This window comes from Patiria miniata, unplaced genomic scaffold (assembly GCF_015706575.1).
Source record: "Patiria miniata isolate m_02_andy unplaced genomic scaffold, ASM1570657v1 HiC_scaffold_18, whole genome shotgun sequence".
NCBI lineage: Eukaryota > Metazoa > Echinodermata > Asteroidea > Valvatida > Asterinidae > Patiria > Patiria miniata.
In genome coordinates this window covers 9535015-9548897 of record NW_024037056.1, presented here as the reverse complement: position 1 = coordinate 9548897, position 13883 = coordinate 9535015, and the positions used below count along the sequence as shown (strand labels likewise).

Here is a 13883-nt window from a genome sequence, read left to right as displayed (position 1 = left end):
CTAAAATGCCGCAAATATAACTTTTTCGGCGTTTTGAAATAATAATGCAAAGTCTACTGTGTGAATGTTGTATGCATATCCGCTATCCAGTCTTTATATAGAGATCAGTGGCTGAATCACGCTCTAAATGTCTTTTACACACATTGTGTGCGCGTGGCGTATTCACTTCGGTACTTCATAGAGCGCCCTGTCTTCGAAATACGTGCGCAATACGCTCTGAATAGCCCGTTAACCAACCATGGGTACGATTTTGCTGAGCCATGTTGTTCCCCATCATGCCTTGCGGGATCTTAACCCCTGGAATTGTGTAATTTAAATGTGTCAAAATATGGCTTATTACAATTAGGCTGCAGTTCATCCGTTTTACGTGCCGACGCCATCTTTAAAATGTTAAAAGTTGTGATTTTGAAGAATAAATCCTTTCAAACATAACGTTCTGACGTTGCGTTATTTAGCAAAGATTTGTATTAAATGTACGTATACCACCTTATCGCACGCAATGGCCGTCCGTGTTTGGGCGGTCTGTTCTTGACGCGAGTATTTTTATTGTTCTCGCGCTCGAACGGCGGGAACATGACCCACGAACACTGCACTCGAAACAGGATCTCGCACCACCTATCCGTCGAGGTTTGCAAGAATGTACCCGTGTCAAGAACAAGACTCGCCCGATCTCGGCCAACAAAACATGAATCGGTTCTTAAAACAATATTCAAAATATAGGTTTTCCCGGCCAATTTCCTGAAATGTTCATTCACTTCTGAAAATCGGTCGTTCGTTTTCGTCTGAATTTGAGAATCGCTCTGAACACGCGTTTCATTTTCGCTACCAGAGCATTCGATTCCATTTCAGTTCAATCAATTAAGTGGTTGAGCAGCACCTTTCGTTTATGGTCATTCAGATTTGTTTACAAGACTTCCTTTTCGCTTTTAGAGGGCGATTTCAAACACTGGTCATTCTATTTCACTTTTAGTTTAATTTTATGTGATGCAATGTGCTATTTTGAATGAGAAAAAACGTACTTTTGATTGCACATTTTACAAAATTGTATGCCAGAACTCTGCGTGAAAGGTATGCTTTCGTAGATGAATGCACAGGTAACGGAATTGGCCGTCTGTTTCTCAAAACCGAATGCACGGACAATAAAAACGATTGAACTTTTCGTTGAATTGAAATGGGATTAAAGACGTGCAATCAAATTCAGACGAAAAAGAATAACCATTTTTTCAGAAGTGAATTAACATTTTAGGAAATTGGCCGGGAAAACCTATAATAAAAACGGTAAGACGGTTTCAGCTTAAACAAAATAATTGCAGTTGTAATGCGGCCATCCAAAACTTCCAAAAGGGGGAACATAAATTCATTTTCTCTTTAAAACAATGTTGCAAACAGAGAGTGGGTCCATCAATTTGATGAGACTTTTGACATATTACATAACAATTATGTTATCGGCCTGTGACGTATACAGATGATCATAAAGCTCGCTTGGTCAGTTAAAAATAAACGAGTAATGCTTATTCAGTACAGATTGAACAAACTTATGCATCTGTGGGCAACAACTGTGCAGTTTTGAATTGCCCCCCTCCCCACAAAAAAAATGAAATAAAATTATATAGGTTTTCTTGGCTATGTTAAAACATTTTTCGTTCGAATTCACCGATTCTTATATTCAATTTCGCCCAGCAACATCGATTTAGTGCATTTTTAATGTTTAATTCATCTTTTGCCAGACAATTTCAAATTTAGTCCAAAAAAATAAAAACAATGAACACACGTTTTCGACACGGCGTATTCGATTCGTCTAGTCTACGCCGAATCGTGTTATTTCGAAATCAAATTCGTCTAATTGTTTTATATCAGACGATTTTGATCTCTGAATGCTGCCATTCGGCAACAGCTTAGACGGATTTGACCAGTAATGACGAATATTCTCGACCCAGTGCCTAAAAAGGTTTACCAAACTTTGAAATTGAATGGTAAATGACTAAATTGTTTTTTTTTTTAAAGCATGTGACATTTTTCTCGGACAAAATTGAATGTTGGAATTAGTGAATCTGAATGAAAAATGTTTTAAAATAGCCGGGAAAACCTATATTTTATTTGTATTTCTTTTGGTGATACTTTAGCCACACTGTGCCTGGAATATAAAACAAAATACCAGCACCGTTTGTAGTTATTGCAATCGCGTGCTATGCACGTCACGTCACGAACGAAGGTTTTTTTTTTTTCAAAACTGCAGGATGCCTGTACGATAGGGATTATGGTAGCCTCGTTTTTTCGCCCCCAAAAAACTGTATCTTTGGTTGTAACGGGACGAAAGAGGTATGTACATTTAATACAAATCATTGCTTAATAACGCGACGTCGAAACCTTATGTTTGAAAGGATTAATTCTTCAAAAAAAAACAACTTTCAACATTTTAAACATGGCGGCGCGCATTAAACATTGACTGCAGTCCTAATCTATTTGACACATTTCAATAAGACAAATCCAGGAGTTAAGATCGCGCAAGGCATGATGGGAAATAACATGGCGCAGCAAGATTATACCTATGGAAACGAGCCTGGTAAAAAGCTCATCGAATGTTCGGTTGATGATCAAATATTTGGTATATTTGGCACAGCCCTATGAATCGTTTAGGGTTTTTTTTTGAACAACTTACCCATCTCGCAGTTAGTACCAATGTATCCGGGTTGGCAGGCACACGTGTACAAATTGATGAGATTGTTACAGGCTGCACCGAAGCGACAGGGCGAGCTGGCACACTCATTGATGTCTGCAAGAAAGAAGAAAATGGAACTGTGACGTAAAGTCGATTGGAAACGGGACGAGTGGAGATGACTGGAGACGAGACTAGAACATCCAGGCAGTGCCCCAAGCACCGTCGACATCAGAATTTTCAATAATCGATATATCGGAAATCCAATATCGAGAACATTCGATACATCGATTATTCCATGTAAAAGTTAAAGACCATACAAATTTCACTTTGATAAAATATGCTCAAACTTTTTAAAACAAACTTCAGCACTGAGAGTTTGTCCAGAACAGGTTTTATAAAGAACATAGCTTAACATGGGAGCACAATAAGACACTGCTTGGCATTTCGCGATGTTTCTATTTTGAATCACAAGCACACGATGACGTCGAGTTTTAATTCATTATACAGCAAAAGGTAAACATGAAACACAAACAGGATATTCATTTCGACGATAATCTGACGCAATTTTTGATATGATTCCTCTCTATCGGAAATATCGATATTTCGAAATGATCAAAAAATTGCTATCAGGATATCGATATCAACATAATCTTGAATAATCGAGTTATATCAATATATCGACGGTGCTTAGCCCGGTATCCAGTGGACACTGTGCATGAACACCCACTCCACACTGGGATGGAGAGGCAGCATTGGACAAACTCTTGGCCAAGTGTACGCCAAATCATCGACATGAACCAGCCTATAAATGAACTGTTTATAAATGAAGCTTATGTAAAGTTTCTTTAGACAAGCACGCCCTCCTGTACAGGGTGAGCAAAAAAAAAAAAAAAAAAAAAACAACAACAACATCTCAAATGGCATTCATTTTGCTTAATGCATTGTGGGAGATGGTGGAGCCGATCAATGGAACCGACTGTTGAGTGTGGCCCATTCAAGACGCTATTGACGGCATTTTGTGGCGTCACATTTTGAGCGAAGTACAATCCATGCCCGTGCAGGAACTGACTTGCCCACTGTACAACAACTGAATTGGACATAACGGGCGTATTCGCAACCCGTTCTCGAGTGACCCGCGAACAGTGTTCTTGGGTTCTAGATGGCAGCCGCCATGTTAAAACCCAGAATGAAAACGAAGGGACAATTAACCCTCCTATGAAAACATGCACTTTGAGCCATGTTATTACTCGGGTCAATATTGGTCAAGACCCCCATTGGTTTGTTAACAGTATGCCAGGAGGTGAGGAAGGAAATTTGACCTTTGAAATTTGATTTGTGACCTCTTAGATAGTGGGAGGGTTAATTGAATTAATACGAAAAAAATAAAAACAAATCCCGAAAAAGCTATTAAAATTGGCAAAGACAAGGCTGACAAGCCCACTCCATACCGCGTGCAATTTTATTTTGTATCATAACTGCTCCTGTATTGAACCAGTGCTTTCACTTTTATGCACAAAAGATAACGCAAGTTCCGGTACGCGCCTAGTTAGTCCGCCATCTTTGTTCTTGACGATCCTCATCTACTCCCCATTAAGTGGGGAGTGAAAATTTTGAATGCGAGCACCGTTCGCGTGTGGGTTCTTATCATTCGGAACCCCATCCTCGTTTTCATTCAACACGAGAACGGGGTTTCAAATACGCCCATTAGTTTAGACTGCAATCACGAAATCATTGAAATTCTATTCATGGGGGTTGAAACGATAACACTTTACTTTCTTTGTACAATATGACAAACACCACTGCGAAATGTTGGCAGTTTGCAATACAAAAGAGGTAATGCAAGACACATAATGGAGCCAGTCGCTAATGTTAATCGCATCAAACCTGGTCACTGATAAAAGCCCTCGCCTTCACTCCATCGCAGTATTGTCCCCTTATTTCCGACGACATATTTTGATACAGTGATGCATCGTTGAATCAATTGCCACCTATCTACACAGCGCAACAACGATCGCGGTGCGTTACCCACCTGTTTCGCAGCCTGTCCCTTCATAGCCTGCTGCGCAGACACATTGGTATGCATTCTGCAGGTCAATACACGTGGCTCCGTTCAGGCATGGATTGGATTCACATTGATTTCCATCTGAGGAGAACAAAGGAGGGAATATAGTTATTTATATTTTCCCTTACAAACAGGCTCGCAACTGGGAGTAACCAAAAAAAGAAGAGAAACTTCCAAGCTCCACTATAGTGTTTTCAATTTGCAATGGCATTAAAGGGGATATACAGCATAAAACTACCAAGTTTTTACGCAATACCTTACTAGGATGTTGGTAAATGACAGTCTAAAGCATCCTGTAAAATTATGGCACCTGGTGTGAAGCCATTTTCAAGAAAATGGTATTTGTGTATACATTTCCAACGGTGGTCAGCCGACCAATGTTGGAAAAAAAACTACCTTTTTTCGAAATACTGCTCAAATTTACCATTTTTGTTCAGTCCAAATTTGTTTGCTGTTGGTTACAGGCCAGCTAGACTGGTTCCCTCACCTTACAATTTTCCGGCATCTATACATTGATCCTTTTCATCTTTAGTGGAGTCAGGGAACTAGACTACTGGAACATTTTCGTTTTTCCTGGTTTTTCCAGCATTTTCAAACACAAAACTTCAAACATGTCAGTGTAACAATATTTGATCTATTATACTAACCCCTAAAATAGTTCATTTCTGAAAATTACAGCAAAAGCCAATGATGTACATTCTCTTTAATGCAAAATGAAAAAAAAGAGGAAAAAACAAGGAAATCAGCTGATCCAACGAAACTTGCTTGCATACAGGTAGAACATTTTTTTCCCAGGTTTAAGCCAAACCGAAGTTGGAACCATCCCAAAATGGAATCATCCCATATTGGATTTTAACCCAGATTGGAGTCATCCAAACCTTGGCACAATAACTTTACTCTAAGTCCATACTTGGGCTGGATCCAATGGGGCAATTGCACATGTCAATTCAAAAGAATCAATTGGGAATACTTTCGTTCAAAGGTCACCAAGTCTGCCAAGTGCCAACTTTGAGTAAGAGCTGAGAGTGAGAATTTGGCGATGGAGCATTGCGAGCGCAAAGCCCTACTGGCGTGGGGTTCATGGCCCGCTAAGGGCCCCTAAAATTGTTGAATTTAAGATGCTCTGTAGTGCTATCTGAGGTTATTTCAGACCACGTTAGTCTAGTTTCTTTTAGCAAAAGATCATCATTCCAACATCATTTTCGAGTTTGGAGTCAATCAGAACACAAAACTTGTAAGTTTCTTGATTAGTTTGTTTTTATATATATATTTTTATCATTATTGTTATGTTTTTTAGCGTGAGAAATCTGGTGTGGGTGTGAGAGTGTGAGAATAACCTGAAATACGTGAGTCTCACGCTCAATGCGAGAGAGTTGGCAGCACTGGGTCACATACTTGTAGTCAGGGAGACAGCCAAAAAGAAACCCCACATTTATAATCACACAACACTTCTTTTCCCAACCAATTCATACTTTTCCAAACCCAAATTCATAATTTGTAATTTCCTCAAATAGTAATAAATATATAACTAAAGTAGATTCAAAGTCTGTATCATGAGAAGATCTCTTTTATTGTTTTGAAATGAGAAAGAGGGTCACAGTGCAAACATTTAGATTATACGAATGTCAAGTTATTGTTTAAGTTTTTTTTTACCCTATGAGAATTAGGTTAATGTAAAAACTTGTTTATGCTTGGATCAAAGTTGTGATATCACATCAAGCATTCACGTTGTGAATTTACACAAGTTGAATACTGTGTTCATAGTGTATTGAAAATTGCCCTGTATGTTCTGGGACATCGACTTTGAATTCGCCTTTGCAATTGTATTTGTGTGTTTAAGTATTCGAACCAGCCTGAACTCCTCAAGCCCAGAATCAACTGCCTAAATGAAGTTTCAAAACAAGTTAGATGTCCGGCACGGGTGACCATTTTGATCCCATCAGCCTACTAAAGTTCAGCCACCGTGTACTAATACAGTCGTTTTCCTAGTTCCAGATTTTTCCTAGTTCTGGGTAGCTTCAAATAAAAACCTATACCTCTTTTGGATTATAATCTCCAATAATAATTTTTTTCTGACGAAGTGCATTTTGAAAAGGACAATGTAAGCTCCTTGATACACAGAGATCTTTCCGAAAAAATCTTTAGAAGACTGAGGAATTTTTGCCAGATTTCCGACTCGCACTTCGATATGTTTGGACGGTTTGTAGAAAATCGTGGGAGCTGCGAATCGACGATAAATTTTCTCCTCAGTACATCACTTGTACCGTGTCATTTGAACTCTTCCATCGAATGCTTATTGAGTCAAAATATGTTGTAGAGTCTCTAATTTTTGAAAATTTGCCAACGAATGACTGTATGCTTTCGCCTAGTTCGGGATAGCGCATGCACTTATGACCCAACTACACGGGCGTTAATCTAATTTGTGTGACGTAGATCTGTTCTGAGTCAAAGATTTTCGGTCCGTGCGTGAGTTTTCGGTCCGTGCGTGAGTTCTAGCCGTTGCGCTGCCGACAAAAGTTTCAAAATCATTTACGTTTCTTCTCTTTCTAAACTTTGCTTTAATTCTCTTGAATGAACTATTTTTGGAAAATGAAATAATACTTTATCAGAAAATATGCTTGATTCGGTTGGTTCTGGCTGAAAAAAAATGATTTTTTTCGCGTGACTTTTTTTTTTCGCGCGAAGCAGTTTTTGATCGATTCGGAACTGATTGAACCGATCCGGAACTAGGAAAAGTGACATCGGTATCTCAATCACTCAAGGTAAACTCTTTAACCAATGCCACTTGAATTCGTGGAGTAGTTGAGCCAAAAGCAGCCTGATTGATATTTGCTATCCGAAACTAGGAAAAAAACTGTATTACTTATGCTGTGCTTTATACACAAGTCTCAACCCGCCTCACAATTATTACCCCTGTTCATCAGGCCAATTAAACCAGTTTTCTGAGGCAGCTCAAGATCAGTCCAATCGGGTTTGCGCCCTTTTAACAGGTGCCCATCTATACTCCCAGGTAGAGAGAGTCAATTGTAGTCAAGTGTCTTGCCCAAGAACACAAGCACCATGCTCCACAAACCTTCACGCGTGAGTCAGACACTATAACCACCGAGTAATAGCCACCAACTTACCGCTCGCCCAAGAAATGGACCATCCTCCAAGTTGGACGTTCCTGTCGGTGGTGAAGAAGAAGGAGATCTGATCTGTCATGGCCACGATATCGTCGGGGACCCCTCCCGTATTCGTGGTGTAATTCCCCTGATAGGACATGAAGATCGTGCCAGTAGTTGATGGTCCGATGTAGACGTCCAAAACGTCTTTTATGAGCTCAGTATTGAAAGCATCGAAGGTCAGGGTGATCATGCGAGCATTGGGGATTTTGATGTAGTAGTAGCAGATCCGGTTGTTGGGGTAGGTGGCCGGGTAATTTGGGGATGTGATGGTGCCTGATGACATGCCAAAATGGCTGGTACCACAATTTCCAACTGAAATAAAAAAAATATCACTTTTGAATCAATGTAACCTGAGGTTTGGTTTGTATTTTCTGCATGCAATGCCATGCCATGTGGTAGTTCAGATATAATACTCAGGCACTTAGGTACACCTAAGTTGTCAAGGACATATGTTGTCAAGGACATCAGTTGGCAAATCTAACCTATGACCTTACAACATCACTAAATCACACCGGTGAGTTCAACTTAAATTAAAAGAAAAAAAAGAAGAAAACAAAAAACACTTCCCACTTTCGATACATCAATCTTAGAAGATGTAGTGTTTCAATACTTCAGGTACATGTATATTGTATAGAAATTCTGGGTCCAAACAATCACACATAGAAAAGACAACTGCACTGAAATGCAAGACTCCAGAACACCCCCCCCCCCTTTTTTTGAAGGGAGGAGGGGGATGGAATGAATTCCGGAGGTTTAGTACAAAACTAATATGAACCTACGCTAAGTATTTTATATTTGAATGTTTACATACTACTGACGCACAATGACTGAATTTATGTAGGAAAGTTGAAGGACTAACCAATTTTGTTATTGTTTACTTGATAGGTTTCAGTACCCAGCGATTTGTTGGGTCTATGTATGCGTACTCAGTCTGTACAGTGATGACACAAAAATGGGTCTGTACACTTTTTGCTGCCAGACGGGGGTCCGTGCAGTCTGCGGGGCCAGACATTTTTTTTGGATTGGTGTATTAACCTTTTAGTCCGACTAATGAATGGTCCTAGCATCAAGGGCGGATCCAGAGCTCAATTTTCGTAAGGGCCACGAGGGCTCAAGTATTTTTTTTCTTTCAAAAACGGGAAGGGGATTAAGTGTATAATATTGTGCGCTTTTTCCATATTGTAATACACAAACTAAACGGTATTTGTAGCTGATGGCTTGCGAGGGAGATACGCAACGTTTTCATTCATTTCCTGCAAATTTAAGACTAAAATGATCTCTTCGCTCCTCCGATAAAAAAAAAAATTGACGGAGTGGGGCATGGCCGCGTTGCCGCCCCCGGGTCCGCCAATTCTGGCACGTTGTAAGGAATTAATGAACAAAAAGTTTGATTGCTGTGGCATGAAATTCAAACCAATGAGTAACTTGATTTTTTTTTATTATTTGAGTCCAAGTACAAGTGTGCATACATTGTAGACCTAGCCGAGACATCATGACGTCACTCTCTGTTTACACACGTGCGATTTCCTAGAGGAGCTTGGTGGCTCGCCTCCCCACCTGGCTCCCAGAGGAAAGCAAACATGTAAAGAAAGCATGACGTCGTTATGTCTTTGGGCTATGAATGTCAGAAAATCCTGAATGATATCGGACATACAAGCACTGTCAGTGCAATCCTGGCCCTCAAATCCAGATGGGCACATGCATATGTAGTTGTTATTGGACAGGTAGCATACACCGCCATTCTGGCATGGACTTGTGGCGCAAGCTGCAGATGAAAAGAACAAAACAAGAAAGACAATACAAATCATTACTAGAGGTACATTGTGCTCCGAGAGCACGAACCTTAGTCGTCGATATCCGACGAAGGTCTATGAAAAAAGGCAGTAAAATTGTGCAAATTTTATGAAATCCGCATTCAACATCAAATCACAGCAAGAGTGCTGGTTATGGCCTCCGTACTTTTTAATCCACGGCAGAGTATCAGGCCGAATACGCGGCTAGCTTTACGCAGGTGGCACTGTCGCTATAACAAATCGAAGGACATCAGACACCACTTCAGCGGTTGTGTACAAAGTCTACGGAGAGTGCGGCATTGTGCACTCAATTTTGGCGTCAATATTTGCGACTTGGGTCCATGTCGTGAATATTGGCGTCAATATTGGCGTCAATATTTGCGACTTGGATCCATGTCGTGAATATTGGCGTCAATATTGGCGCAAATATTAGCGACATGGAGGCCACGTCGTGAATATTGGCGTCAATATTGACGTATATATATATGTGCGATGTCCCTTTAAAGCCACCATAATTTTCAGATGTCCCTGAACTTTTTTGTATTGTTTTTTTTTTAGAGAATTCCAGGGCCAGGCTTAATGGGACTTCAATTGCCACCTTAGGCTGCAACACTTCGAGAATAAAAAGAAAATGGGTAAAAAGAGGGCAAATCTGACAACAAACGAGTAATTCATTATCCATACTCTCCTCGCGTTGTATGACTTTGGTTGATATTGTTTCATTTAAATTCCCATAACATCGTGTAACAGGCTGTCAAAAAGTACTATCAAAGACTTAACAACCTTTCATATTAAACCTACATAATCATCAAAAGGCAAGTTCTTGAAAGCTTAAAGTACGTACCAAACTTCATTCTGGTTTTCAAATTTCTCAGCCAAAAATAAAAAAATAAATACAAAATTTAATAAAATTAAAATATATTTATATATATATATATATATATAAATATATATATATATATATATATCAATTTCAACTACGTTTTACGCCTTTATATTCTACCAGCTACACTAGACCAAATTACCAATCTAACTATGATGTTCACCTTGCCGGTCTAGAGTTCATACGAAAGAAGAAGTAAAGTCTTTCTTACTTCTCTATTTAATTAAATTGAGTTTTAAACGCGGTTTACGTTTTCATGAAAATAAATCCCCCCTAAAACTTTTGTTTGTGTTGATTCGCTTAGCCAAAAGGCGAAAGTGAGAAGCATCTTTTAAAGATTATGTTCTATTTAGTCCAAAACTATTAGTATAGGCTGTTATGTACTTTTGCAATTTTTGTTGCTACGATGCTCTGTGGTGCTATCTGAAGTTATTTCTGACCACGTTAGTCTATTTTCTTTTAGCAAAAGATCATCATTCAAACATCATTTTCGAGTTTGGAGTCAATCAGAACACATAACTTGTAAGTTTCTTGATTACTTTGTTTTTATATTTTTTTTATTTTTATTATTGTTGTGTTTTTTAGCGTGAGAAATCTCGTGTGGGTGTGAGAGTGTGAGAATAACCTGAAATACGTGAGTCTCACGCTCAATGCGAGAGAGCTGGCAGCACTGGGTCACATACTTGTAGTCAGGGAGACAGCCAGGGAGACAGCCAAAAAGAAACCCCACATTTATAATCACACAACACTTCTTTTCCCAACCTATTCATACATTCCAAACCCAAATTCATACTTTGTAATTTCTTCAAATAGAAATAAATTTATGACTAAATTAGATTCAAAGTCTGTATCATGAGAAGATCTATTTTATTGTTTTGAAATGAGAACGAGGATCATAGTGCAAAAATTAAGATTATACGAATGTCAAGTTATTGTTTAAGTTTTTTTCACCCTAGGAGAATTAGGTTAATGTAAAAACTTGTTTACGCTTGGATCGAAGTTGTGATATCACATTAAGCATTCACGTTGTGAATTCACAAAAGTTGTATACTGTGTTCATAGTGTATTGAAAATTGCCCTGTATCTTCTGGGACATCGACTTTGAATTCGCCTTTGCAATTGTGTTTGTGTGTTTAAGTATTCGAACCAGCCTGAACTCCTCAAGCCCAGAATCAACTGCCTAAATGAAGTTTCAAAACAAGTTAGATGTCCGGCACGGGTGACCATTTTGATCCCATCAGCCTACTAACGTTCAGCCACCGTGTACTCATACAGTCGTTTTCCTAGTTCCAGATATTTCCTAGTTCTGGATAGTTTCAAATAAAAACCTACCTCTTCTGGATATGTCTCCAATAATAATTTTTTTCTGACGAAGTGCATTTTGAAAAGGACAATGTAAACTCCTTGATACACCAAGATCTTTCCGATAAAATCTGAAGAAGACTGAGGAATTTTTGCCAGATTTCCGAATCGCACTTCGACATGTTTGGACGGTTTGTAGAAAATCGTGGGAGCTGCGAATCGACGATAAATTTTCTCCTCAGTACATCACTTGTACCGTATCATTTCGAATATTTTGTTCATACACTACAGTCGTATAAACTCTTCCATCGAATGCTTGTTGAGTCAAAATAAGTTGTAAAGTCTCTAATTTTTGATAATTTGCCAACGAATGACTGTATGCTTTTGCTTAGTTCGGGATAGCGCATGCACTTATGACCCAACTACACGGGCGTTAATCTAATTTGTGTGACGTAGATCTGTTCTGGGTCAAAGATTTTCGGTCCGTGCGTGAGTTTTCGGTCCGTGCGTGAGTTCGAGCCGTTGCGCTGCAGACAAAAGTTTCAAAATCATTTACGTTTCTTCTCTTTCTAAAATTTGCTGGAATTCTCTTGAATGAACTATTTTTGGAAAATGAAATAATACTTTATCAGAAAATATGCTTGATTCGGTTGGTTCAGGCTGAAAAAAAAATGATTTTTTTTTTCGCGTGACTTTGTTGTTTTCTTTCGCGCGAAGCAGTTTTTGATCGATTCGGAACTGATTGAACCGGTCCGGAACTAAGAAAAGTGACATCGGTACTTTTGACTTCGTAAAATCAAAATTATTTCGTGGTATCTCCATCACTCAAGGTAAACTTTTAACCAATGTCACTTGAATTCGTGGAGTAGTTGAGCCAAAAGCAGCCTGAATGATGTTTGTTATCCGGAACTAGGAAAAAGACTGTACTACTTATGCTGTGCTTTATAAACAAGTATCAACCCGCCTATTACCCCTGTTCATCAGGCCAATGAAACCAGTTTTCTGAGGCAGCTCAAGATCAGTCCGATCGGGTTTGCCTCCTTTTACCAGATGCCCATCTATACTTCCAGGTGGAGAGAGTCAATTGTAGTCAAGTGTCTTGCCCAAGAACACAAGCACCATGCTCCACAAACCTTCACGCGTGAGTCAGACACTATAACCACCGAGTAATAGCCACCAACTTACCGCTCGCCCAAGAAATGGACCATCCTCCAAGTTGGACGTTCCTGTCGGTGGTGAAGAAGAAGGAGATCTGATCTGTCATGGCCACGATATCGTCGGGGACCCCTCCCGTATTCGTGGTGTAATTCCCCTCATAGGCCATGAAGGACGTGCCAGCAGTTGATGGTCCGATATAGACGTCCAAAACGTCTTTTAAGAGCTCAGTATTGAAAGCATCGAAGGTCAGGGTGATCATGCGAGCATTGGGGATTTTGATGTAGTAGTAGCAGATCCGGTTGTTGGGGTAGGTGGCCGGGTAATTTGGGGATGTGATGGTGCCTGATGACATGCCAAAATGGCTGGTACCACAATTTCCACCTGAAATAAAAAAAAATCACTTTTGAATCAATGTAACCTGAGGTTTGGTTTGTATTTTCTGCATGCAATGCCATGCCATGTGGTAGTTCAGATATAATACTCAGGCACTTAGGTACACCTAAGTTGTCAAGGACATATGTTGTCAAGGACATCAGTTGGCAAATCTAACCTATGACCTTACAACATCACTAAATCACACGGGTGAGTTCAACTAAAATTAAAAGAAAAAAAAAGAAGAAAACGAAAAACACTTCCCACTTTCGATACATCAATCTTGGGAGATGTAATGTTTCAATACTTCAGGTACATGTATATTGTATAGAAATTCTGGGTCCAAACAATCACACATAGAAAAGACAACTGCACTGAAATGCAAGACTCCAGAACACCCCCCCCCCCCTTTTTTTGAAGGGAGGAGGGGGATGGAATGAATTCCTCAGGTTTAGTACAAAACTAATATGAACCTATGCTAAGTATT

At 39.4% G+C, this 13883-nt stretch overlaps 1 protein-coding gene across 1 annotated transcript in view; it reads right to left on the bottom strand.

Moving 5' to 3' along the window:
* Window positions 1-2454: 2454 nt before the first annotated feature.
* Window positions 2455-13883, bottom strand: part of LOC119725103 (fibropellin-1-like) — a 29138-nt gene continuing 17709 nt past the window's right edge. Inside the window, exons 3-8 of the mRNA XM_038196466.1 lie at window positions 13052-13405; window positions 9543-9653; window positions 7847-8200; window positions 4689-4802; window positions 2660-2773; window positions 2455-2459 (exon numbers count right to left, since the gene is read on the bottom strand). Of these exons, the coding sequence (XP_038052394.1) occupies window positions 2455-2459; window positions 2660-2773; window positions 4689-4802; window positions 7847-8200; window positions 9543-9653; window positions 13052-13405 (1052 nt within the window). The remainder of the gene's footprint in view (window positions 2460-2659; window positions 2774-4688; window positions 4803-7846; window positions 8201-9542; window positions 9654-13051; window positions 13406-13883) is intronic.